The sequence below is a fragment of the Notothenia rossii genome (assembly GCF_949606895.1).
Source record: "Notothenia rossii genome assembly, chromosome: 9".
Taxonomy (NCBI): Eukaryota; Metazoa; Chordata; class Actinopteri; order Perciformes; family Nototheniidae; genus Notothenia; species Notothenia rossii.
This window is the reverse complement of record NC_136907.1, coordinates 58294806-58322005: the sequence shown is the minus strand read 5'-3', so window position 1 is coordinate 58322005 and position 27200 is coordinate 58294806. Positions and strand designations below refer to the sequence as shown.

Genomic DNA, 27200 nt, shown 5'->3' with positions numbered 1-27200 from the left:
AGGTCCTTTGGCGACCTTCCAGGATCCCGCCTACTGCATAACAGAACAGAACCAGGTTACGACATGCTTTTCTTCCCGCACTGATTACCTGATTCCGATCAGCTGTCTGGCCTCCGGCCGAGCCACTCCCTTCACTCAAGCATGAAACCACACCCCGCTGCCACATACCCCCACCGCCCGACTCAGGCCGGGATCCCGCCGGCCGCAAGCTGACTCTCCCCCCCCCCTCCGCCGAGCGAGAGAGGAAATCAGCCACGACCATCCGGTTACCCGGCCTGTGGATCACCTTGAAGTTGAAAGGCTGTAACGCCAGATACCACCGAGTGATCCGAGCGTTGGCATCCTTCATGCGGTGGAGCCACTGGAGCGGGGCATGGTCCGACCAGAGGGTGAAAGGGCGCCCCAGGAGGTAGTACCGCAGGGCGCCGACCGCCCACCGTATGGCGAGGCACTCCTTTTCCACCGTACTGTAGTTCACCTCCTTCTGGGCGAGCTTACGGCTAATGTACAGTACGGGGCGGTCGACCCCCTCTACGTGCTGGGACAAAACGGCCCCCACCCCACTGTTCGAGGCGTTGGTCTGCAACACAAAAGGGAGAGAGAAGTCAGGAGAATACAGAAGCGGCTTACCACAGAGGGCTTTTTTAACCCTCTCAAACGCCAGCTGACACCACTCCGTCCACTGGACCGGATCTGAAGCACCCTTTCGGGTCAGGTCGGTCAGGGGACTGGTCAGCTCCGAAAAGGACGGGATGAACCGCCTGTAGTAGCCGGCCAGCCCCATGAACCTCCTGACCTCTTTTTTCGTCTTGGGCACCAGACAGGCTGAAATGGCGGTTGTTTTCTCTATCTGTGGCCGCACCTGCCCGCCGCCCAAGTGGTACCCCAGATACCGTACCTCCCTCCGTCCAACCGCACACTTCTTCGGGTTGGCCGTGAGCCCCGCCTGCCTCAGGGACTCGAGCACCGCCCCCACCTGCTGCATATGCTGCTCCCATGTCTCACTGTGAATGATGACATCATCCAAGTAAGCAGCAGCATATGCAGAGTGGGGACGCAGCACCCGGTCCATGAGCCGCTGGAAGGTGGCTGGAGCTCCGAACAACCCGAAAGGAAGTGTGATGAATTGGTATAAACCATACGGAGTGGATAAGGCCGTTCTTTCCTTAGACTCTGGAGAAAGCGTAATCTGCCAATAGCCTTTGGTTAAATCCAGCGTCGTGTAAAAGCGAGCAGTGCCTATCCGATCCAGGAGTTCGTCGACCCGGGCATTGGATCAGCATCAAATTTGGACACCTCGTTCACCCTGCGGTAGTCCATACAGAACCGGATTGACCTGTCGGACTTACGTACCAGCAGGACGGGGCAACACCAGTCACTGGTGGACTCTTCTATCACTCCCATCTCTAGCATAGCCTGAAGCTCCGCCTGAACAATTTTCCTCCTGTGTTCAGGCAGCCGATAGGGCCGTGAACGAATGGCTACGCCCGGGGGCGTTTCTATGCGGTGGTGTATGAGAGAGGTGCGCCCTGGCAGCGTAGAGAACACGTCGGCAAACTGCCTTTGCAACGAAGCAACGTCTGCTCTCTGGCCCGGTGAGAGATTGTCGCCACAACAGACCGGGGCTACTTTGTTGCTTTTAATGACCTCTGGTCCAAACTCATCTCTCTCAATCACCGTGGTGGCCAGAGAAACCGACGCCACCTCCCTCCATGCTTTCAGGAGGTTAAGGTGGTAAATCTGTGTTGCTCCCCCCCTGTCAGAACGCACCACCTCATAATCTACGTCCCCCACTCGTCGTGTGACCATGAAGGTTCCTTGCCACTTGGCGAGTAATTTAGAGCTAGAGGATGGGAGTAATACAAGCACTTTATCTCCCGGTGAAAATTGTCTCAGTTTCAACCCTCTGTTGTACAGGCGCTGCTGACGTTCCTGAGCCTGGAGCAAATTCTCCCGTGATATCTGCCCCATTGAGTGGAGTTTTGCTCACAGGTCCATAACGTACTGTATTTCGTTCTTACTGGTGCTTGGACCCTCCTCCCAGTTTTCCTTAACTAGGTCCAAAACACCCCGGGGGCTTCCTACCAAATAACAGCTCAAAGGGAGAAAATCCCGTGGAGGACTGGGGCACCTCCCGCACTGCAAACAACAGAGGATCTAGCCATTTATCCCAATTACGGCTATCTTCGTGAACGAACTTACGAACCATGTTCTTTAGTGTTTTGTTAAACCGTTCCACCAGGCCGTCGTTCTGCGGATGGTAAACACTAGTCCGTATTGAATGGACGCCCAATAGTTCATACAGCTCGCGTAGTGTGCGTGACATAAACTGTGTGCCCTGGTCAGTCAGGATCTCTTTCGGGATCCCGACTCGGGAGATAATGTGAAACAGTGCCTGCGCGACGCTCTTTGCAGAGATATTACGCAGCGGCACTGCCTCGGGATATCGCGTTGCATAATCCACTAGGACTAGTACAAAGCGATATCCCCGTGCACTCCGGTCTAATGGCCCGATGAGGTCCATTCCAACTCTCTCAAAAGGCACCTCAATCAATGGTAACGGGCGCAAAGGCGCTCTGGGGATGGCCGGCGGGTTAACCAGCTGACATTCACGGCAAGATGCACACCACCGCTTCACATCTGCGCGAATGCCCGGCCAATAAAATCGGGCCATTATCCGGTGTAGTGATTTGTCGTACCCTAGGTGACCTGACATGGGGTTATAATGAGCCGCCTGGAAAACCATTTCCCGACGGCTTTTTGGCACCAACAACTGGGTATTTATCTCTCCTTTCTGTGTGTCACGGCTTACACGATACAACCTGTCCCTAACCACCGTAAAGTGTGGGTGAGTGAGTGCTGCGTTTGGGTGTAGCTGGGAGCCATCAATACTCAACACCTGGCCGAATGCGTGCTGAAGGGTCTCGTCCCTCGACTGTTCGAGGGGGAAATCTTCCACGGGAAACACCAGCGGGTCCAGAGGGACCTCCGCGGCCCCCTCCGTGTCCGTTTCCCCCTCGATGTCGTCAGCCGCCTCCGACTCTCCACTAAACACAGCACACAACTCACATTTCGCACCCCCATAGCCCCCGCTAGCTTAGCAAACCCCGGCCAATTCGTTCCCAAAATCAGAGGGTGCGTAAGGCGAGTGCTAACCCCAGCCCTGACTCTATGCTTTTTCCCCTTATAAGAAATTTCCAGCGTCACCTCCGGGTACTGGTGAATATCCCCATGCACACACCTCACCCTCACCCACGATGCTTCAATCAATGCCCCAGGCCGAACCAGGTGCTGATGGATCATCGTCTGATTACAGCCCGTGTCCATCAGAGCCTGGTGTGTACCCCCCTGTATACATACCGGTATACGGTACGTCCCTTCCAAATCGGGGGCGGCAACTGGCGGTCCTGCAACCCGAATCAGCTGTCTGACCTCCATGAGAGGATACTCCCGTCGGAAGTGGCCGGGCTGCCCGCACCGCCAGCAATCCTGCCCTGACGTCTGAGGAGCCCCCCGTGGTGCCGGACGACCAGAAGCGTAGGCCGGACCCTGGGGAGAGATAAAAACAGGAGGGTAAGGTAGAGCTAGGGGGGAAAGTGTCGGGGCTGCGGGGATGGGGCCGTGTGATGGTGGGGAGGGAAGGGCAGCTGCTCCAGGAAACCTCCTCCTCGGGGCTGGGACGGGTCTGCCCGCTGAGACGGCTGGTGGTCGGGGCTCCTCTTTCATGCTCCGCCGGGGAAGCGAGAGGTGGTCCTCCGCAAGGACGACGGCTGCTTCCAGGTTGGCGGGGCGATGGCACTGGACCCAATTCGCCGTCGAAGATGGCAGGCCGGCGATTAACTGCTCCAGCGCCACCTGCCCGACGACTTCCTCAGCGGAGCGCACCCCCGGCTGGAGTCAGCGGCTCGCTGCATCCAGGAGCCGCTGCGCGTAGGAGAAGGGCCGGTCAGCGTCCTCAAAGGGGAGGGCCCGGAACCGGCGGCTATGTCCCTCTGGCGTGCTGCCAAGCCGGTCCAGGATGGCCTTCCTCAGATGCCGGTACACATGCCGAGAGGCTGCTGGCAGGCTGTGGGCGGCTAGCTGCGCACTCCCAGATAGCAGAGGCAATAGCCGCGCTGCCCACTCCTCCTCCGGCCACCCGCACGCCGCCGCTGTGCCCTCAAATATGTCCAGGTATGCCTCCGGATCATCCTCTGCCGTCAATTTCTGGAAGGCAATTGAAGGCGGTCGGGCCGGGTTGGTAGCGGGATTGCCCTCCCGAGCGGCCGGACGCTGCAGCAGCTCCCGTAGGAGAGCCCGGTCCTCGCGCTGGCTCGAGGCGATCCCGAGCAGAGCCTCGCTCTGCTGTCGCTGTAATGCTGTGGTGGTCTCCTGCATGTGAGCGAGACGTTGGAGGGCCTGACCCAGCGGGGTTTCTCCTTCCGACATCAGGTCCCTGTTCAGGTGCCACTGTGAGCCTCTCCGCTCACACAGGGTTCAAATCGGGACGGAAAGAGCAGGTTGGTGGAACACAGGCGTTTATTAACTCCAAACAATAATATGCGCGGGTTTCAAATGTTGCCCGGGTGGGAAACTTCACAGGTCCTTTGGCGACCTTCCAGGATCCCGCCTACTGCATAACAGAATAGAACCGGGTTACGACATGCTTTTCTTCCCGCACTGATTACCTGATTCCGATCAGCTGTCTGGCCTCCGGCCGAGCCACTCCCTTCACTCCAGCAGCCAGCGCCCAAACCACACCCCGCTGCCACATCCACCATAATTTGCAAATAAATTCTTTAAAAATCAGACAATGTGATTTTCTGGATTTTTTTTCTAATTTTGTCTCCCATAGTTGAGGTATACCTAGGATGAACATTACAGGCCTCTCTCATCTTTTTAAGTGGGAGAACTTGCACAATTGGTGGCTGACTAAATACTTTTTTGCCCCACTGTACCTCTCCAGCCCCTCAGACATGCGTCCGTGGTGACCGCCCTCTGCGAAAGACAGCACCCATAGGCAAGCCCCGTACTAGTTAAGTCGGGTGCGGCCGGTGGCGCAGTGCCATTCACGCATCTCATAGTGACCATTACTCTCCACTCGCCATGGCGGGGTTTAGTCTGAGGGCAGCTTTCCAGTGCTGAAACCCCCTCAGGGGAAGTACAGTCTGGGCTGGGGACAACATGCTCTTTTCCGTGTTCATTATGAAACTCAGGTCGAGCAGGTGTATTACGAGGACGTTTGTCCGTGTAATAACCCCCTGTTTTGACTGTGCAAGAAGCATCCAGTCGTACAGGTAGGTTGCCAGGCGAATACCCTGTTGTCTTAACGGGGTTATCGCGGCTTCCGTACATCGTACAAACCCTCTTGGACTGAGAACAGACCGAAGGGAAGTACTCCATACACATAACAGACACCCTGAGATGCGAACCACAGATATTCCCTGTGTGGGTAATATGCTGGAATATGGAAATACGCATCTTCCAGGTTGACTGACGTGAGCCAGTCGTTTTGTCGCACGAGACGCAGCAGAGATGTGTGAGTGAGGATTCTGAATTTGTATCTTTTTTAGATACGCGTTCAGAGCCCTCAAATCTAGTATTGGCCGATTTTCATTCCCTTCCCGTTTGGGAACGAGGAAATACTTGGAATAAAAGCCGCTCTGATTCCGCTCGGCGGGTATTATAGATATAGCCTTGTTTTCTAGGAGCGAGAGAATTTCTCTCTCCAGAATATGGGCTGACTCTCCCCGGGCCTGTGAATACAGAATGGCCGAGAAGCGAGGGGGGGGGGGGGTGACAGTGGGTTGGAGACAGCAGCCCCGTGTTACTGTCTTGAAAACCCAAGCGGACATTGTGAGCATCTTCCACTAATTTCTCCCTAGAGTCAGCGGAGATGTCACGTCTCCTACCCTCAGTCTCCATTTGTTGTGTCATGGGGCCCTCTAGTGTCTGAACACGGTGGTACCCCATTTCGACAATCCCCACCGACACTGCGCATGCGCGTGACGGTGGTGTTATTACAACCCCAGCCGGCACTGCACCTGCACGTGACTGTGGTGGCTTCATAGCCAAAGTCGCCACTGCACCTGCGCGTTAGGATGGTGGCTTCACAACCCCAGTCGTCACTGCGCATGCGCGTGGCGGAGGTGCCTCACAGACCCGTCCAATGTCCGCCTTTTGAGAGAGCCCGTAGCTGCTCTCAAAAGGGAACAATAGGCGGACTGTTTATTGTTTTTTTTTGTTTTATTGTGTTTTTTCTTTCATTTTTTGGAGCTGCGCCCTCGGCCTGAGCCTGGATGCGTCAGCGGAAATGTTTTATACAGAAAAAAAAAAACAATATGTGACAGAAATGTGTTTTGTGCACTTTAGGATGGCGTTGAGGCATGTCTCGAGGCAACGGGACACATCTGGAGCTGTGGAACGCAGCTCTGTCACAGAGGGGAGAAGAGGAGGCTGTCAGGTTGCCCGCTTCTTTCTTCCCGTCAGGTGGCTGAGGATCTGGGTCGGCTGCGCCTGCACGGCTGCTGCCGTAACCGGAGATCTGCTCGGCCAGCTCGCCCTCGTCTCCTGCCTGGGCTGGGGACTCGGGGCAGGCTGTGGCCTCTGCTGCCTCGGTATGTCGAACCGGGCAGGGTGTGAGGCATCTCGGGCGAAGGACTGGCGTGAAACCGTTGCAGGTAGCGGCTGAACCCTTCGAGGGAGACAGAGGTGGAGGGCCTCGTCTTCCCTCCTTTTCGACTCGCGTCTCCGCTGCATTGAGACTAGAGCGGAGCCGAAAATACCCTCGGGAACGATAGGTATGATAGACATCCTCCTTTTCCCGGTCTGGGAGGTTGGTCAGGTCGAGCCACCTGGCTCTCTCCTTCACCACCATTATGCCCATTATTTCTTCCAGGTCGACTGACGTGAGCCAGTCGTTTTGTCGCACGAGACGCAGCAGAGATGTGTGAATGAGGATTCTGAATTTGTATCTTTTTTAGATACGCGTTCAGAGCCCTCAAATCTAGTATTGGCCGATTTTCATTCCCTTCCCGTTTGGGAACGAGGAAATACTTGGAATAAAAGCCGCTCTGATTCCGCTCGGCGGGTATTATAGATATAGCCTTGTTTTCTAGGAGCGAGAGAATTTCTCTCTCCAGAATATGGGCTGACTCTCCCCGGGCCTGTGAATACAGAATGGCCGAGAAGCGAGGGGGGGGGGGGTGACAGTGGGTTGGAGACAGCAGCCCCGTGTTACTGTCTTGAAAACCCAAGCGGACATTGTGAGCATCTTCCACTAATTTCTCCCTAGAGTCAGCGGAGATGTCACGTCTCCTACCCTCAGAGTCTCCATTTGTTGTGTCATGGGGCCCTCTAGTGTCTGAACACGGTGGTACCCCATTTCGACAATCCCCACCGACACTGCTGGACCGCGCAGCGCTGCACCCGGAGGCAAATGTCCGTGATCGCTGCGATCTCGTCCCATATGGCCGGCCCAAATTCGCTCGACAGATCCCCGCAGAGCTCTGCCTGGTAGGCAGTTAGCAGTGAGGAAATGTTGAGTGCCCTGGCGGACAGCGCTGCGGCCTTGTAGGTCCGATCAGCCAACGTGGACTGCAATCGGTCTGCCTTGACCGGTAGCGTGGGGTTCCTGCTCGGTGTCGGAGCCAGCCTCGGTTGGAGGTGAGCTGCCACCAGCGGTTCCATGGGCGGTATGCGGAGCAGGCCGAGCCTCTCCATACCGTCACAGTCCAGGGAGGAGGCACCCTGGATTGCGGCCTTATTGCTGAAGGGACGGTCTCTCCAGGAGACCGACACCTCGTCCAGCATCTCCGGGAAGAATGGAAGGAGTTGCCTCTTTCTCCTCGCTGCTTGGGGCACAGTTTTCCCCTCGTAGCGGGACCTAGAGGTCTCCTTGGTCATTTCAGGCCATGGAATGTCTAGCCTGGACGCGGCACGTCGACACACGGCCTGCAGGTCCATAGCCATACAGGGCGAAGCTGGTGTGCTATCGCCCGGGGGAGCAGCCATCGCTCCTGGCATTGCAGCGTGAGCTGATGACATGAAGATGTCCTCTTCCTGCACATCCGAGTCAGAGAGTAGGAACTCAGAGAAATCCTCTTCGTTCTCCACGCATTCCGACTCCAGGACATCATCCGCGAGCGCGGACATGGTGAGGTCCAGCTGGGAGCCCCATCTTGGTGTAGCGTGGGGTCCCAATCTCACGTCTCTAGCCGCTACCGAGTTCCAGCCTGACACAGGGCGGGACTCTGGTTTCGCAGCTGCCGCTGTAGATGAGCCCCAGACCGACACAGTGCAGGGTTCAATCTTAGCGGTGTTTGCCCTCGTGTCCTGATAGCCATCCGGCGCATCAGTTTACATGAGGAGGTCCATTCTCTACAAGCTAGCTTGGCGCGCTAGCCGTCGGTGGAGGCTCTTTCGGGTGAAGCGGGAACAATGTCCGGACGAGCTGGGGTTGTCAATAGCCTCCTGGGCGTGTTCCAGCCCGAGGCAGGAACAGCAGACCTGGTGTGTGTCTGTGCCTGAAATTGTCAACCCACAGTCGCAGAGCCGAGCAACCGAGGTCCCGACTCCTCTGGTGTGAGGGAGAGAGGCGTCCATCTTGCCCGCCATGGTGACGGCATGGAGAGGGCCCGCTCTCAACAGGAAAGTTGCAGAGGAGAAAAGCGACTGTGTAGATTTATTTCCAAAGAGTGTTAACTGGTATGTTAATAGTCGTTTAATCCCTTTCTTCTCTGGTGTGAGAAGCGTAGAAAAAAGTCCTCGCCGTCGTGGTGTCGATAGCGAGGGAGACAAGCTAGCAACGTGGTGTGCTGCTAGCTTGAAGTCAAAACCTTACTTTTCGATTTCCGGAGAAAATAAAAAAGGTGAGGTCAAATGTGGTACTAACTGGTGTGTTAGTATTAACAGTCTTCTTGCAGAAGGATATATAAAAGTAGCCGGCGAGCGCCCGTCGACCGAAGTTAGCTTGGTTAGCTTGGTTCCGTCTGTGGACTGTGTGAGCAAGCCCGGCTACCGATATAGAGATGTGCTCTGAAGCGAGAAGAGGTGTTTGAATGACGCATGCGGCGTAGCGCAAGCTACTTATAGGGGGTGGATTCCCTGACGCTGACGTCATGATCACCTGCCAATCAGGATTGGCGTAATGAGATTGATGCTTCTGTTTGCTCCGCGGATGAGGCGCATCCCATAGTGAGACATCGAACGGAGTGTTATGAATGAGAACTGGAAATATGGTTTCTATTGTTAAACATTATTTTTATGCTTGGAACTTTCAGACAATATACAAGAAGTTCTGGCAAGCACATGTTATAAAATCATTAAAAAGTGACAGAACTTTCAGTTGTTCCATTCAATTAAAAAATAATCTATGGAACAAGTGTTGGAAAGTATTTTTGATTTAGATGTTATGGTTTAACTTGGGTTTAACTTCTCACTTGGCTGCACTGATGTAGTGTTGGATGTTGTTATTGATGTAACACTTCTGACCATACCAGCCAGCTGACTCCCTTCCACCTAGAACGCTTGAATAAATGAAGCAACTCTCAAATCAGTTCTTAGCTGCAATGACACACCAGCACAGCCCTGCAAATCAGTAGCTGTCATGATTTTAGTTGTGTGTGTCTAGTTACCGGTTTTATTTTGAAATGCTGTTCTCCCTGTGTCTGGACTCCATCCTGTGTTTGCCTTCCTGTGTCTGATTGTCAAACTTGTATATGTTCACTAGGGAGAGAGTTCTGCTCTGTATCTTGTAGCCTTGAAATAAAGGTATTTTCTGTTAAACCCTATATCTGTCCGGCATTTGGCTCCCGCCTGCTTCGCTCACCCTGATATTGACCTTTTTTTGCCAATCATTTCTGCTTTCTCAGAGAGGAACTGATGATCAGTTCATCCTTCGACTCCTTGGAAGTCCTCCTGGACTCCTTTGGGCCGGTCAGAGACTGCACCAAAGACAACGGAGGCTGCAGCCGTAACTTCCGCTGCATCTCCGACCGGAAACTGGACTCCACAGGATGTGTGGTGAGTCATCCTTCTTAAACAAGACTGACTGGAAGCTGTCAGACATTAGCTACAGCGGCAGAACATGACCTTTTAGATTTCTATATAAATCCAAACTGAAGAACTCTATAGTATGTCTCCACACCATCCTGCTCTGATTCACGCTATATGAGCACCTGACACTGACTTTACCTTCAACACCCTTCAGATCCAAGCATTATGGATTTTTTAATATCTACCCACTTACAGAGCCTCTTCAGAATTGGTTCATAATATAATGTTGAAGGACTCTTCTGTTTGGGCCATCAGTGTTTAAGTATACATATTCATGAGAATATCTGCAGGCCAAGGCGACCCATATCAAGGACAAGCAGCAGACCTGCACTCTGTAATGTGTCTGAGTAGACAGTTTTGAGTTTGCCTGCTGTCTCAAATGCCTCTCAGGCCGACAACATATTCATTACTTCCAGGTGGTGCTTAGCAACCAGGAGAAGTAGCATCCGGGTTTGTTTTCGTCTCCGTCTGTCGGGAGACCCCAGCAATGCCATTGTTATTATTTGCAGAATCTTAGCGCCGTCTGCTAGTGTTTTGCTTCCCCTAAATCCCCAGTTCTCTATTGATAAGCTGTCCTGCACCAGCCCTCCTAACAATTTAATTTATTTTCGAGTACTTTGATGCACTTGAGTTGACCCTTTCAGGTGAACTAGGGAGATGCTATGTATGCAATGCAGTATGCTTCATCCTATCTATTATGATGTACCTGCAGCACAGAGAAACAAGGGAGAACTTGCAAGATGTCTTATTGGGAAAATGTTTCATTTATAAATTACAACGTATGATGTATTTCCGAGCAATTATGCAGGTTGTTCGGTAAACATTAGAGTAGAAGTACCATTGTGTTATTCATTTGTTCTTTTGGAATCATCTGACTGTAAAATATTATCTTATACCAGGCGGCAAAAGGAATTTAACATAAATAACTTATTTGTTCTCCTTAACTCAACAAGTTAAATACATGCTTCCACAAAACATTTCAGTTTAATATTGTCTGATTACTTCAACACTTGGTAACTGTTTTGCATGGACATAATTTGCCTCTGTAAAACACATGCATGTTAAAGTGCACTACAACATACTGTATAAGGACACTTTAAATGAGTTAGTCAGACATATACGACTGGATACATTAGACTTGGATTATACTGCACAAGCTATGTAAAACATTGTAAACATATATTTTTATTTGTTTTACTGTTAAACAAGGCACCCTATTTACTTGAATCCATCAATACTTTTCTTGGATTTTTCATTCATCTTGGAGGCATACGAAAAAACATATTTTTCAAGAAATATAGCTAGGGCCAATGGAATGAGATGGAAAAGATTTGTGGGCATGTGTTCATCAAACAAATTATTGGTCCAACTGCAATTTTCCCCTCATGATGTTGCTAGATTACATGTAGATGACACACAAAGAGATGACCATGAATACTCTGGTGACCATAAGTGAGATGTTGGATGATGTTAATACATCCATCTACATCTCTTAGACCATACTTGAGCGTTTATTAAAAATCTTCAAAAGTCTCGACAGTGACATTCAGCCCCCGTCAGATTGTGTATTTGAATACTCCCTATTTTGAATTTCTATGTGTACTTCAAGTTAAATCTTAAACAGCTATGCTACACATAAGCTTCTTTAATATCAGATGTTGGTACTCAGCTTATACAATTGAGCTTCTGAGCTTTTCAACTGCTTAGTTTAGCTGTTTTTCCAAAAACAAATGCGCAGGAAAATAACTATTTATTTCCTGTGGCCTTGTACATGTCACAAACAAATGGATTATTACTTACATAAAAACAGCGGACAATCACGGCCTGTTCTGGTCAGAAAATATCTCCTATTGTTTAGGTATAATTGGTCCTTCGTAATATTGTCCGCTATCTAAAATGACTTCATACACAGTCTGAAACGAGGCTGCAGAATTGCAACTACATTGCACTGGTCAGAGACTAAAATATCTATCCAATTTCCATCCTGTACCGAGAGATGACAGAGAGGAGATTTAGAGCCAGGGCTTTGAAGTCTCATGGGCATTTGAATATGATTTATCAAGCTAACACAACTGTTTCCCACTGCTTCTACATCGTGTAGGAAAGCACATCAAAGTCAAGGTATGGTGTAGTAATGTTTGTTTTACGAAATGAATTAGTGGATGCTTTTTTAAAAAAAAGTGTGCTCACTAGCACTTAATGGGCTGCTTCTTATTTTTTGCAGTTTGTTGCAAATCCTTGCCAAAAGCATCAGGAAAAAAAGACACTTTCTTCTCTCTCAAATGAGTCTTACACAATCCAAAAATAAACAGTAAAGATATTTATTGCTAACGCTTGAATTGACATTATTAATCAACATATTAAAAACATGTAAAAGTACTCAACTTAGCCAAAAGGCTAGGTTTCACTGATAGTCCCTTTGCCAGATGGTAATAGACATCCTAGAAGCAATAATACAAATACCACGACATTGTTACACCAAAAACAAAAATAAATACAAAATGTACATAATTACAATAGATGACATCACTGAATACAGATAAGAGCAAGTCATGATAATAAATAAAACATTCACAATACGCACTCATACTAACACCTACACCCACACATCAGTGCTGACACTGTTGTGTATTAATGAACCACTTTTTAATACTGTGCTTGAATGTGTAGTAGGATGAGGATTCTCTTATTGGTTTTGGTATTGAATTCCATTGATGGGATGCGTGGAATGAAAAGACTGCCTTGCTGAATGCACTTTTCCTAAATGGGATGGTGCAGTCTCCCCTTGCCACACCTCTATTAACCCTTAAATACTTTTCTTTTGTATTTCATTAATTATTTATCGTCATGTTTTATTTCCATCCCTGTGAGCATGTTGGAGAATGCTGTGATATTTTTCGAAGAACATTTGTGAAAACAAGAACAAAGTGATTACATGTACTTACTTACAATATTTATCCTTTAATGTTTCTCTTTTTCCATTATGCTTAAACATCCACTAAGCTCCACTCGAACCACTAAGGAAATTCATCCCAAGAATAATCCCAGAATTTAATTATATTCACAGTGTATACACAACAAATCACAGAGCAATATGCACTTACTTCGATCTTTTGCATGCTGCTGTTGCCACTACAGAACAACATAACTGTTTTGTCTTATCAGAAAGTGTAGAAACTATGCATATCGTGTCTTGTTTGGGACACATTTATCCTGGACTTTCTTACAGACAGGCTCACCAGTCTACCAATTGGCCTGTTATCTGAATTGGACTAGCAAGTCAGCTTTTTCTTCATACTTAGTAGTATGTTAACATATAAGAAGGGACAATATTGCAAATATTGGATAGAGTTGTGAGTTATGATGAATTAGCACCCTTTAAATCGGTTTGAATAATATTCTCTGCATCTGCAAATCACACACATATTAAAAGGAACAATGAGTGCACAACAAAACACTATCTGGGGACATCATTTAAATAAATTAAAGAAATACTTCACCTGCAAAATTACCTTTTTTTAATTACTCACTCTGTGTTAGCTTTAAATTATGATTTTCTTTTATGCATACCTTTTAACATAAATAAACATTTGGAATGGATTATAGCTAAACTCACATTTTACAACAGCAAAAACTATTTCAAATGAAGTGTTTAAAATCTTGCACATTTATTATACTATTTATGAAGTATAATTAGGGTTGCAAAATTCCGGGAATTTTCAAAGATGGAAACTTTCCATGGGAATAAACGGGAATAAACGGGAATGTATGGGAATAAACTGGGAATTTTCCAAATTGAAGGTTGGCTCTTCATAGGGAACTTAAATATAGTTGGCGAAAGTATATTTTAGCATAATCTTGACTAAAACAAACAGATGCCATTCAAGTACTTGAATATCCATGCCATAGCACACTGATTACTGCATGGCTATTGAGACCACACAAAGGTTCGCAAAAAATGGAAAAACTGGCTGGCATTCAGGCAAACCTAAGGCTCTTTGAGCCGGACACATAGCCATCCTAGACAAGGCTGGACAGTGACACTGAAGAGGAAGACTCAGAGTTGGATGTTGATGAGGCCCGGGATTAGCAAAAATGCAGAGGATTGCTTGAAGGAAGATTTGCATGTTTAACCCTCTGAGACCAACGGGGCCGTATACGATCCCAAATATCACGTTGTGTTCAAAGCGTCATAACTTGTCAGCTGTTTCAGCCAGAGACATGCCATGTTTTTCCTCTCAAACTACAGAAACGGCAATAAACAGCTCCATTAAGTTTTTAATTGAGAGGCGTTTACTTATTTTGGTGAAATATGAGCTTAGAGTTTTAAAAGATGCGAATAGTCTCACCTTGATTCTCGAGCATTGCTTATCGTTTTCTCTTTTATAGATCTATTCTCATCCACCATCTTTGTTTGTAACATAAAGAGTGAAAGAGTCACGTTTCTGAATCGGACACTCTGAGTGGATGCAGTCACAGCCAATCGGAGTCTGATTCAGAGGGTTGCCTGTCAGTTCCGTTGTTCTATTTCGTATATGGCTTCGCCCTCTCAGGCTATCGCTATTGGGTAATCCCCCTGCGCTCCCGCGCAGCACTGAAACACTTTTAGTCCACGCCCACCCGCAAGGTGGGCCCCACCCTCGGGCTTCCTTCTGGTATAAATAGGAAGGAGGCCCGACAATCTGCCCCCTCTTTTCTTCAGCAAACCACGGCAGTTACTGAAGCACAGAACCATTAAACATCATGAGCAACAACTGCGTCCGAAATTGTCCCTCATGTGGCTCAGGATATATCATGAGCTATGACCAGCACGCAATGTGCGAATCCTGCCTGGGGCCAGAGCACGCGGACGCGGCTCTCAGCCAGCAGGTTGCTTGCTCACATGGTGCCCGTCTCCCATCAGCCGACAGGAAGCGAAGAGCAAACGCTCTAGCTGCTGCGGCCGACGAGGACGATTGGCCCGTCCAGGAGCACGTGGACGGCAGCATGTCCCTGGAGCCGAGTGTCTCCCTCAATGGTTCACCGTGCGGTTCTCCCCTCCCTCCTCTCCCCTGGATGAGGGAGACAGAGTCGGAGCAGGGGGCTGGTTTGGCGGCCGAGCATGCGGTCCCCTTCTCCGTCGCCACGGGACGGCGCCCTACGTTGAGCTCCCCCAGAGAGTATGTCGCCCGCCAGGCCGACCGGGTGCACCAGTGTGCCTTTCAGGCGGCGGCGAATATCATCGCGCTGCTCTCCAACTCGGTGGTGACACTGGTAGAGGGGTCCACCACCGAGTCAGAGGAAATCAGCAAGGCGGGCAGCACGGCACTCCCTCTGTGCGCGTCCGTCGCTGTCTCCCAGGCGAGGATTTCCGCGTGGGTGACACAGATCCAGCGCCACCTCTGGCTGCAGCAGGCGTCTGTTACGGAGACGGCCAGAAAAGTGCTACTGGACGCTCCAATCAGCCCGGACGGGCTGTTAAGACCCCAGTTCCACGCCATGGTGGAGTCCATGAAGACGACCGCGGAACAGGCGGACGGCATTCACCAGCATGTCAGCTGGCTCCAGCCTGCTGAGCGTCCACAGCGGCACCAACGCCCGCAGCAGGCCGCAGCAGCCGCGGCGTCCACGCCGGCCACAGGAGGCCGCAAGCGGAGAGACGCCCACAGTAACCGCCTCGGCGTCAGACTCGCCCGTCGGCGGCTGCAGGGGCTCCGTCCCATGTCTCTGCTCCCCCGCCACCCCAGAGACATGGTCTCCCGGCGGCGAGTCAAAGGGGAGTGAGGCTCCCCTGCTCCTGGTCTGCTCCGCGAGAGCCTCCGAGGAAGCGGAGCCGGTAATTAAGCCGGCTGCCACTAATCTGCTGATTAAGTAGACAGCAGGGCTCCCTGCAGAAGCCTGCTGGTTTTAACCTATCGGTTAAAAAACCTGCAGAGCTCGCAGCATTCTTCCGTCCGAGATATGCCTCCTATACACGGTCATAATAACCCATGAGCGCCGTTATAACGCCTCATGTGGACAGCACTGCACACACAGCCACTCATCCCCTGAGCGTGTACACGCCTCATGATGACAGCCGGAGTGAAACGCAGCATGTGGAGGCTTCCTCGCAGCCCTTTCGCCTCACGGGCAGCGAGGGCAATGGCGTGGCTCGTCACCATGACGACTATTACAGCACATCACAGAGAAGCCAGAACGGGGGAATGAGCAGTATTCCAGGCTGAGTGCACCCAGCGGCAGTGCCCGCAGCGCCACGGTACCTAGGGCTTGCTGCAGAAGCCTGCTGGTTTTAACCTATCGGTTAATAAACTGCAGAGCTCGCTAATTAAGCCGGCTGCCACTAATCTGTTGATTACCAGCAGGGCTCGCTGCAAAAGCCTGCCGGTTTTAACCTTGGTTAATAACCTGCAGAGCTCGCGGCATTCCTCTGTCCGAGATACGCCTCCTACACACGGTCATAATAAACCCATGAGCGCCGTTATAACGCCTCATGTGGGCAGCACTGCACACACCTCCATCCATCCCCTGATCGTGTAAGCGCCTCATGATGAGAGTCGGAGTGAGACGCAGCGTGTGGAGGCCCCCGCGCAGCCCTTTCGGTCCAAGCCAACCTTGAGTTGCCTCACGCCCTGTGTAAACCAGCTGCCTATAACCTGTCGGTTAATAGCCAGCAGGGCTCGTTGCTAAAGCCTGGTTTTAACCTGTCGGTTAATACATTTCAGAGCGCGCTAATTAAGCCGGCTGCCACTAATCTGTTGATTAGTAGACAGCAGGGCTCGCTGCAGAAGCCTGGTTTTAACCTGTTGGTTAATAAACTACAGAGCTCGCGGCATTCCTCTGTCCGAGATACGCCTCGTACACACGGCCTTAATAAACCCATGAGCGCCGTTAACGCCTCATGTGGGCAGCACTGCACACACCTCCATCCATCCCCTGAGCGTGTACGCGCCTCATGATGAGAGTTGGAGTGAGACGCAGCGTGTGGAGCCCCCAGCGCAGCCCTTTCGGTCCAAGGACACCTTGGGTTGCCTCACGGGCAGCGGCGGCAGGGGCTCTGGTGTGGCTCGTCACCATGAAGACCAAAAACACATCTCGAGCACGTGCGCCCACTCTCAGAGTTTTTCTCAGAGTGGCAGCGCGTGTGTCTGATGGACAGATGGATGAGCAGGCTGATCAGCAGAGGATACGTCCTGCAGTTCGCCTCTCCCCCCCCACAGTTCAATGGGATACAGGAAACACTCCTGTCCTCCCAGAAGCTATGTCTTACGCTCCAATCCGAGTTGCTGGAACTCCTGTTGAAAGAGGATATTTCCAGGGTTCCTCAAAGGGAGGAAAATCAGGGGTTTTCACTCCCGTTATTTTTCTAATCCCGAAAAAGACTGGGGGAATGAGACATCCTCGATCTTTCAGTATTCCACATGCTGACGATCAAACAGGTGCTGGAATGTGTTCACCAGGACGACTGGTTAACTTCCACCTGAAGGATGCATACTTCCACGTACCCATCATCCCAAAACTTCCCATCCCAGAAGTTCCTGCGTTTTCTCATTTCAGGGAATATCAGACCAGACAATAGTCTGCCGAAAAGGGTGAGTGACTTGTCTGCTCTCTCTGTGGCTCCGTCATGCCTCCGGATCCAAGGAGATGGCAGTTCAGCTGTTTTAAGCCCTAACCCGGCTTTTATGCCAAAGGTCATCACAAGCTTGTTAAAGTCGAGAGTAATCACCTTGGATGGCTTCTTTCCCCCTCCTCACAGGTCGGAGGAAGAAGCCGTGTCTCATCTCCTCTGTCCTGTGCGCGCGCTGTCCTGCTAGTGGCGCGCACGGCTGCCTTGCGTCATTCTCAGCGCCTGTTTGTGCACTGTAGAGAGCGCTCGATCGGGCAGCCTCTGTCTGCACAACGGCTGTCACACTGGCTGTGTGAAGCTGTGTCACAGGCATATGTCTCCTCTGGGGTGGATCCCCCGGAGAATGTGCACTCCACCAGAGGAATGTCCTCCTCCATGGCTTTGCACGGAGGAATGTCAGTGGAAGACATTTGCACTGCTGCATCTTGGTCTTCTCCCTGTTCATTTATTCAATTGTATTTGAGGGATGTCTCCCATTCCTCTCTGACACACCCTGTACGGAGTGTCTTGTCAGAGTGAGTGACGTCCGGGATCCAGCTGTGCGCCTCCTGCCTGTCTGCACGCAGAGAGCTGCTGTTCCCCCTCTTTTTGTCACTGGGCATAGTATGACCTTCGTCTCTACTTTTCACAGCGGCAGGTATGTATTGTTCCCAGCCTTCGTCCCCTCATGGAAAATATTCATGTTATGCTATATTCCAGGGACGGTGATGCGCCATTACGCATGGCACAACAAGCATGGGGTGTTATTGAGCAGGTGTGTCTGTGCTTCTAGTGCCGGGCGGACCCAGTGGGGCGCAGACTACATCATGCTTCGCCCTTAACCCAATAGCGATAGCCTTAGAGGGCGAAGCCATATACGAAATAGAACTGAGGTTACCTACTGTAACCCCAGCTTCTATGAGTAAATGGCATAGCCCTCTAAGTGCTGGGCCCCACTGGCTCTACGAATAGCTGAAGAAAAGTTATTTTGTATTGGAGCATATTGTCGGGCCTCCTTCCTATTTATACCGGAAGGAAGCCCGAGGGTGGGGCCCACTTTGCGGGTGTGCGTGGGCTACAAGTGTTTCAGTGTTGCGCGGGTGCGCAGGGGGATTACCCAATAGTGATGGCCTTAGAGGGCTACGCCATTTACTCATAGAAGCTGGGGTTACAGTAGGTAACCTCAGTTATGTTTACTGAAACAAGAGCCAGTATAATTCCAGCGCAAAAACAAAATAAAAGTTGGAATACGTTATTTTAGTGTTTTGAAAGTAAACTGAGGTATGGCAAGGACGTTTACTACAGCTGAGGCTTTGGAACAGATTGTTCAAGGAGACAATGTTGATGAAAATTCAGACGAATCTGCTCAGCATGCCATGTGTGATTGTGGACCTGATATATATCATGTGTACTCCTCAAAATTGGCAGGACAAAAAAATGACAATTCCTCTCAAAAAAACACCCATGGACACTGCCCAAAAGAATGGGCATAACTAATGACAGAATCAGTTAGAATCTTCTAATCAGTTATGATTAGGGTTGGGAACCGAAACTTGGTTCCAGATGAGAACCGATAAGAAAATGCCGGGTACACAATATACACAATTTTGGTTCTGCTTAACGGTTCCTAAACGCCATAGACCCTGTATTCCAGCGGCTCCGTCTGCACCGCGGTGACCCGGAGGAATACAGGGCGGACCTGGAGAATCACAGAACGGCCGTTCGTCAGCGGGCTCGGTACGCTGACGGCCGGCACAGCCCTTAATAACGGCATCATGTAAGTTGCACTGACAGGCGACAGAGGTCCACAGTTGCCCCGCAGCGAGGCTCCCCCCGCCCTCCCGTAGACAGTTCACAAGCTCAGTCACTTCATAACACCAAAGATGGATCGCGGTAAACGTTCTAATGTGAGGCTCCACTACACTAAGAAAGAAAAAAGACAAGGCACAGTGTAATGCCTGTTAATAGCTTGCCACAGGCATAGCTCAGTTAAAATAAAGCACAGCTATTGTGCAATAGCCTACATTTGTATTGCATGTATATTTTTTTATTTGTGAAAATGGCAGTTAAAGCTTAAAAGAATAAAGATATTTTTGTTATCTAAACGTTTGACCTGTTTCTTTTACAATTTTGGAATCCAAATGGGGAATCGATAAGAACCGGAATCGATAGCAGAACCGGAATCGGAATGGATACATTTCAAACGATACCCATCCCTAGTTATGATACAATGATAATAAATGTGTGCAATTTTCTGTGTTGAATATTTCTTTCAATGTTATGGTTAGCAGTTCTTTTTAATGAAATATGTAAAAAAATGCAAGCTCCGTTTTTTATTTATTTTTTATTTATGGGCAAATATCCCCTATTATAGTGTATATAAGTCTCTAATGAGTGACATTTATCATTAGCTGAGGTTGGGCTGATTTCTGGGATGTGTAAAACTTGATTTTACTGCAAAGAAATGACAATTTATTAGGCAAAACACAAACATATACAAACACGGAAATGTCCATGTGGGTCTCAGAGGGTTAATGAGACTTTTTGGAGGGAGAAGGGCTCTTTTCATTTAACATTTTGAATGGGACTTTGTGGGGATTTTTAGATGGGGGGTGCATTTCTGTTCATTTTTTAATGAGTGGGGTTGGGGGGGATGAGTAACATTTAACTCAACATTCCTGTTTTCGTTCTTCAATTAAACAAATAATTGTAATATATATTTTTTTTAAATCTGTTGAAATGTCATGTTTTTTTTAGGGCCGGGACTCGATTAAAAAAATTAATCTAATTATTACAGGCTTTGTAATTAATTAATCGCAATTAATCGCATTTTTAATCACATATAAATATTTGACCTGAGAACAGTGAAAAGCAATTTTTTTCACATGGATTTTAGTATACCATTGAATAATGACTGAATACATAAGCTTAAGCAACAAAACATTGTTTATTTTTTTCAAGATGGTACTTAACCAAGACCTACAGAAAAGTGCAATTTTTGCCATAAAGTGTAGCAATAGCATATTTAGGAATATAGTACATTTCAGAGACTCAGGTAGCCTATAGGTAGGTAGACCTTCTGTAAACTATAACACTTTGTTTTTTAAGTATAACACAATACTTTCAAGTACATTCAGAACATTGGAAACCCTGACTATTAGAAAACATCTCTCTGTTGCTTCAGAGGCCATAACAGACTTTGTTGATTTACCAACAGTTGATTTAAAAAATCTAATACATTTCAGTCCAATTCTCTCAATAACCTTGGCCAAAACAATAAACAGTTCAACATAAAGTGCCAGCTGCACCAACAACATAATAAATAGTTCAACATAAAGTGTACTGTACCGTTTAAAATAAAATAAAAAATTGCCAGTGATTGACCTCAATCCCTCCTATTCTTCCAATATCCTGATGAAAAATAAAATCTCTCTGTTGCATAGGCCACTGTTTGATCAACGCGAATTGGGTGTGGGTCCTTGTACTCCGAGTCGGCTAATGTCCACGCTAGCTTCCACGCTAGCTGCTATAGGTTTTGCATTGAGGGGATACTTGAGGCTTGATGTGCTGCGGTGATATGCAAATTCCTTTTTGCATAATTTGCAAACAACCGTGCTCTTATTGACGCTTCCATCCGTCCGTTTTTTAAAACAAAATGTCCCATCCACGGGGCCAACCAAAGCGGTCTCATCAGCTTCTTCGTTCAAGTTTGACTATTGTTCACTGTGGTTTGTTGTTGTCTGAAGTCATGAACGTTAGTTGGTGCTCCAGTATAATCGGTACCCCTGAAACTCATCCAGTGAGAAACGTTCCGCGGTGCAAAAATAAGTGCGATTAAAATGCGTTAATTTTTGTGTAATTAATTAATCTTAATTAACGCGTTAAAGTCCCGGCCCTAGTTTTTTTGTTTAATTTTGCAGCGAATATTTCCAAAATTTCCCAGCTTAACTTCCCATGGAAACTTTCCAGAAATTTACCAGAAACTTTCCGCCCCTTTGCAACCCTAAATATAATCCAAGTTCAATGTATACATTAAAAAGCTTTACTACTTTAGGAAGTTCTCGGCACAATACCGGATACATAAGTCTTAGATTATATTGCATGAGTTAATGAGAGTTTGTAAACAGATGTTTTGATACAGTGTGCAGTTAAACAGGGCCATCTACTTTGATTTATCAATAATGTTCTCCATTTATGGATTTTGTCTCATGAAGGGATGCACACACGTTTTTTTCAAATATTCAAACCAATAGAAAACAGAAGCAGATATTTTACAGTGAGCAGGGTTAGCAGCAAATAGATAGGGAGTTGGTGTTCTGTTCAGCGGCTCGTTATACTTCATGTTTATGAACTGCATGAATAGGCTAGTAATTGCATTATTTTGATAAGTCATCAGTTGCATTCGGCTGCCCTTACCTCGGTTTTCTAATGAGACATCAATCAAAGCCGTCCTGTATTCACCTGTTGCTCTCAGAGCTGAGCTTCTCTGTCCCATTTCAGCTCTGTTTTGTTTTTGTTTGTTTCCATCTTACGTCCCTTTTTTCATTGCTTGTTCATCTTCCTCATTTCTATTTCCGGTTAATGACCCGTATTCCATTAATAATATAACTATGCCTATGCATTGAGGCTACGTTGCAATGTAATGAACACTTAACAGTTCTTAAAAGCAGGACTGAAGCCTCAGTAAATGTTTTGATGATCAGTCTTTACAAGTATTTCTACTTACAATCTCTTTTTTAAGCGATGTGATCTCTTCCCAGCCCTGGAATGCATTCTTTTTCATTCACTGAGTTTCCGTAGAAGTCAATCCAAGACGCATCTGCTGCTGCCTTGGCAAATCAGACAGTAATTACACACAGAAAGCAGCCACAAATTGAATGAAATCGGCAGCACAAATTCACCCTGCACTTGTATTCATTTAAATCTGGCGCTGGATATACACACTTATCAATCACAAAGAGGGATACATTGATTGGGAGAAGCAGGTGAGTCTAAAGGATTAAGGTGTAGATTGAGTGGCTACAGCCAACATTTCAAAGTTGGGTATGCTTACTGAATATATGCTGATTTAGAGTTCCCCTATTGTTGTTCATCAATATATTATAAGTCTCAGATATATACAAAACATGTCTCTGAAGTGTTTGGCTCCAAACACCAAACAGATCATTGCATCATCCCACAAACCCCTCTGTTTCAGCCCTGTTTCAAAAGTGCTGATTCTCTGTCTGTTACTTTAGATGAAAATAAGGAGCCCCTCCCCACGCCCCTCTGAGAGATAATTGTTAAAACAACTACAATGGAGCTCTAGGAGGAGATTCAGGTGATAGGGGTGTGGGGGGGGGGGGGTAACTTGGTTGCTGATTGGCTAATGGTTACACAAGCCAAAACATCGTTATGACATCATAAAGTGGCCAAAATCTGATCAGCTCATTTTCAGACAGGTTTTTATATACATGGATCAGGACAAAAAGAGAGACAAGCTTCTTTCCTGAAACTTTCAGAATCTCTTTACACAGAGGGGACACATGTTGATGTATGAAATACATGACAAAGTGAATTTTGCACAATAGGTGACCTTTAATGATTCAGATGTCTTATCCTGCAGCTTATCTCAGTTCCTAAATTGATCTTTCCGAATGAGACATGCAGTTATAATGCCGTTTATCTAATAACAACCAGTTCTTAGCATCATTGATCTGCACCCACACATACTCGCTTCCCGGTCCTGTCCATCATCGCTCCCAGCTGCAGCTGCATACATTACTGTGTGTTTTAGTAATTATCGTGTGACTGTCGAGCTTATAAATGAGCCTCTCATCAATCTAATCATGGTGGTAAACTGGCTGGGCCCCAGCGCTCCGTTTCCACCCTAATCAATTAACACCTTGTCTGAGTCCGTGCTGCCAGTAGCTGTCCTGTCTGCGCTTAATATCTTTCCTGGTGCGAGAGTCGACTGATGCACTGACTGACCTGTTCCGTCTCGCTGATATATTGCATTCCTGGGGAGAGGCAGCGGGGAAGCGAGAGTATAATAATCACAGGATGATTGTTGGATTAATTAGCTTCATCTTGTCACTTTTCTTCTCTGTAAAATGGTGGAAAACAAGGATGTTGTTAACAACCCAGATTGCCACCAGGATGGAATGACGAGATTGGCTGGGCGCCTTGCAAACAGCCTGTACAGCGATATATAAACGTGCAGTACACTGGCGATGTTGATCATTAGTGCTGTTTAGTGCAGTTTGCAGCAGTTATTGTTGTATTGGCTCCTAATTAACTGTACGGTGGAAAAAAGACAGGCGTGTGCACTGTACATAGTTAGTAATGCGACTACATGATTAATGCTGCGACTGCACTGTGTACCTGCATTTTTAGTTGGATTCACATATTTTTTATACAAAACTTTGGACACTTTGTAAACTGAACAAAAATATAAATGCAACACTTTTGTTTTTGCTCCCATTTTTCATGAGATGAACTCAAAGATCTAAAACATGTTCTATATACTGTACACAAAATAACCATTTTCTCAAATATTGTTCACAAATCTTAAAAAATCTGTGATAGTGAGCATTTCTCCTTTGCCAAGATAATCCATCCCACCTCACAGGTGTGGCATATCAAGATGCTGATTAGACAGCATGATTATTACACAGGTGTGCCTTAGGCTGGCCACAATAAAAGGCCACTCTGAAACGTGCAGTTTTGCTTTATTGGGGGGGTCTGGGGGGGTCCGAAAACCCTAAGGTTAAACCCTAACCCTAACCCTTACCCTAACATGTCACCCATTGAGCATGTTTGGGATGCTCTGGATCGGCGTATACGACAGCAGTTCCAGTTCCTGCCAATATCCAGCAACTTCGCACAGCCATTGAAGAGGAGTGGACCAACATTCCACAGGCCACAATCAACAACCTGATTAACTCTATGCGAAGGAGATGTGTTGCACTGCGTGAGGCAAATGGTGGTCACACCAGATACTGACTGGTTTTCGGACCCCCCCCAGACCCTGAGGCTGTGCGAAGTTGCTGGATATTGGCAGGAACTGGAACACGCTGTCGTATACGCCTATCCAGAGCATCCCAAACATGCTCAATGGGTGACATGTTAGGGTTAGGGTTAGGGTTTAACCCTAGGGTTTTCGGACCCCCCCAGATCCCCCCAATAAAGCAAAAATGCACGTTTCAGAGTGGCCTTTTATTGTGGCCAGCCTAAGGCACACCTGTGTAATAATCATGCTGTCTAATCAGCATCTTGATATGCCACACCTGTGAGGTGGGATGGATTATCTCGGCAAAGGAGAAGTGCTCACTATCACAGATTTTTTAAGATTTGTGAACAATATTTGAGAGAAATTGTTATTTTGTGTATATAGAAAATGTTTTAGATCTTTGAGTTCATCTCATGAAAAATGGGAGTAAAACAAAAGTGTTGCATTTATATTTTAGTTCAGTGTATGTCTTAAGTTATATTAAATAATTCTACCTATTGGGTTTGAAACTTGCAATGTCTTTATATTGTTTCTTTGCAGGTGTATCAATGTATTTTATATATTTTCTCTAAGAATTACAAAGGGCAGTGCTCTCCATTAGATGACACTCTTTGTTTTGTCAACTCAAAACATGGGTGTTGCATGTTTAACTGATGAAACATCTTCTCTGATTGGCTAAGATATGCCTTAAACAAATGTTTACGTTTCAGTTATTGTACTTGCATCTAAAGAAAATAATATTGCAACCACTGCTCTTGCTAAAAGTCTCACCTAGGGCTGGGACATTTATCAATATGGTAGTATAGGATTAGATATCATCTTTGATTTTTAATAATGTCATATTGGATTAATTAAGTGTATTTTCTTTGTTTTAAATGCTGCTAAACACTGAAGAGATTTTCTGACTAACCAGACTGTTCTTTTATGTTCCTTTACCCATTTAGTCATAGTATTCATTTATTTATGTTTTCGGTATATATTTTAAATTCTTCCAAGCCATAGCTAAATAATTGTTATGTTATAAAGAACTGTTTGTTCAGGTTTTAAATTGGCTTTAAAAATGGCATTGTCCTAAAGGTGAAACAGTTGCGTAAGCTATGTGCATATTACAGCAAATTACAACATTTGATAGTGTCAAACAATTCTACCAACTGCCATAAACCCACAAAGAAGAGGTTGTTAGCAATCTTGTGAGCATTACTCATACACCAAAGTATTTATTTATAACACTTTTTACACTTGGCAATGCTAGTCCAAACCAGATCATGTCACCTTTTGCAACAGCCCACATTAACATAATGCTAGTCCAACGCATTATACAATATGAAGTACACATGACATACACTACAGCATGAATTTTTTAAATAAAAAAGTGCTGCAAGCCAAAGCCATTCTTCCTCCTGCTGTGTATTGGTGTGCTTCCCCTCAGGCAGCAAAAACAATCTTGACTGGGATCACATTTTAGGACTCTAAGCAGTGTTGAGCGTAGTCGATACCTGGCAGAGATATAGCTAGACCTCGGCCCTAAAGAGGAATAGGAGCACCTTAGATTGTCACAAATGATGTTTTCTCTCCTCGGGTCATTGGATTTATTTTAGCGTGTGTTCACACTCGAAAGGGTTCATAGATGTATCTGCTGAACATCAAATACTGGGTACATAGTTTTTGGGACAAATGTTGAGTGCAATTTATTTGTATCCTTTATTCACAAACACATTTGTATTTCATATAGAAAGTTTAATATAATAGAGCCTCTGTGTTTAGATGACATCAACATGAATCTACATTAGGGTTACTGTGAGGGTAAAGTGGTACATAAATAAATCAAGGATTAACACATGTATTCATTATCATCTGGTTTTATTTACACACATTTTTTTTCTTGAAAGACGCTAGATCAAAACATCAATCAAAGATGAGGCAGTAAAGTATTATCTGTAGTATAGAGATACATTCATAACATTAGTTTTCATACTACAGGGTCCCTGAGGAAATAAAGCATGTTTTAAGTAGGCTTAGCGCATTAATAATACAGCAGTTTACACAGCCTGGCATTTAGAAATGTTTGGTTACTACTTCTAGAAATGTACATACATGTTGGAAAAGCATTTAATTAGGGATATCGATCAGATATGTTATGTAGATACATGTATTTATAAAATTAACAAAACATACCAACACATTTGGAATCTGCTAAATGTCTTAACTGACTGCTAAAAATTGCGTAACTGAAAGTGCAGATGATTGTAAGCATTTTAGGACGTATACATGATCACAAAGTTAGCATATTTACAGTTGTTGCCTATATTTTAGTAACCAGCTATGAGATATGTTTACTTACATGTTTCTCAGTGTTGTTGTTTCTGTCTAATGTAGACTCCCCCGACTGTAATGGACTTTGTTACCTCAGATAACATGATGACAAGTCTCATTCCCTGTAGACCAAACAGTGTGGAAACGACAGAAAAGCTACCCTATCTCATTAGTTCACAAAAACTCAGATTCCACGTTTGGTTTTCCTTACAGTATATATAATGCTTGTCTCTTTAAAAGTAATATGCAGCCTTTTTTGTTAGGTTTTCTCCTCAC

General features: G+C 46.9%; 1 protein-coding gene across 10 annotated transcripts in view; it reads left to right on the top strand.

Moving 5' to 3' along the window:
- astn1 (astrotactin 1) overlaps nucleotides 1-27200 on the top strand; it is a 474928-nt gene that overhangs the window by 183959 nt on the left and 263769 nt on the right. For all 10 annotated transcript variants that reach the window (XM_079652095.1, XM_079652090.1, XM_079652093.1 and 7 more), the window contains one exon: nucleotides 9852-10002. In XM_079652095.1, coding sequence (XP_079508221.1) covers nucleotides 9852-10002 — 151 coding nt within the window. The remainder of the gene's footprint in view (nucleotides 1-9851; nucleotides 10003-27200) is intronic.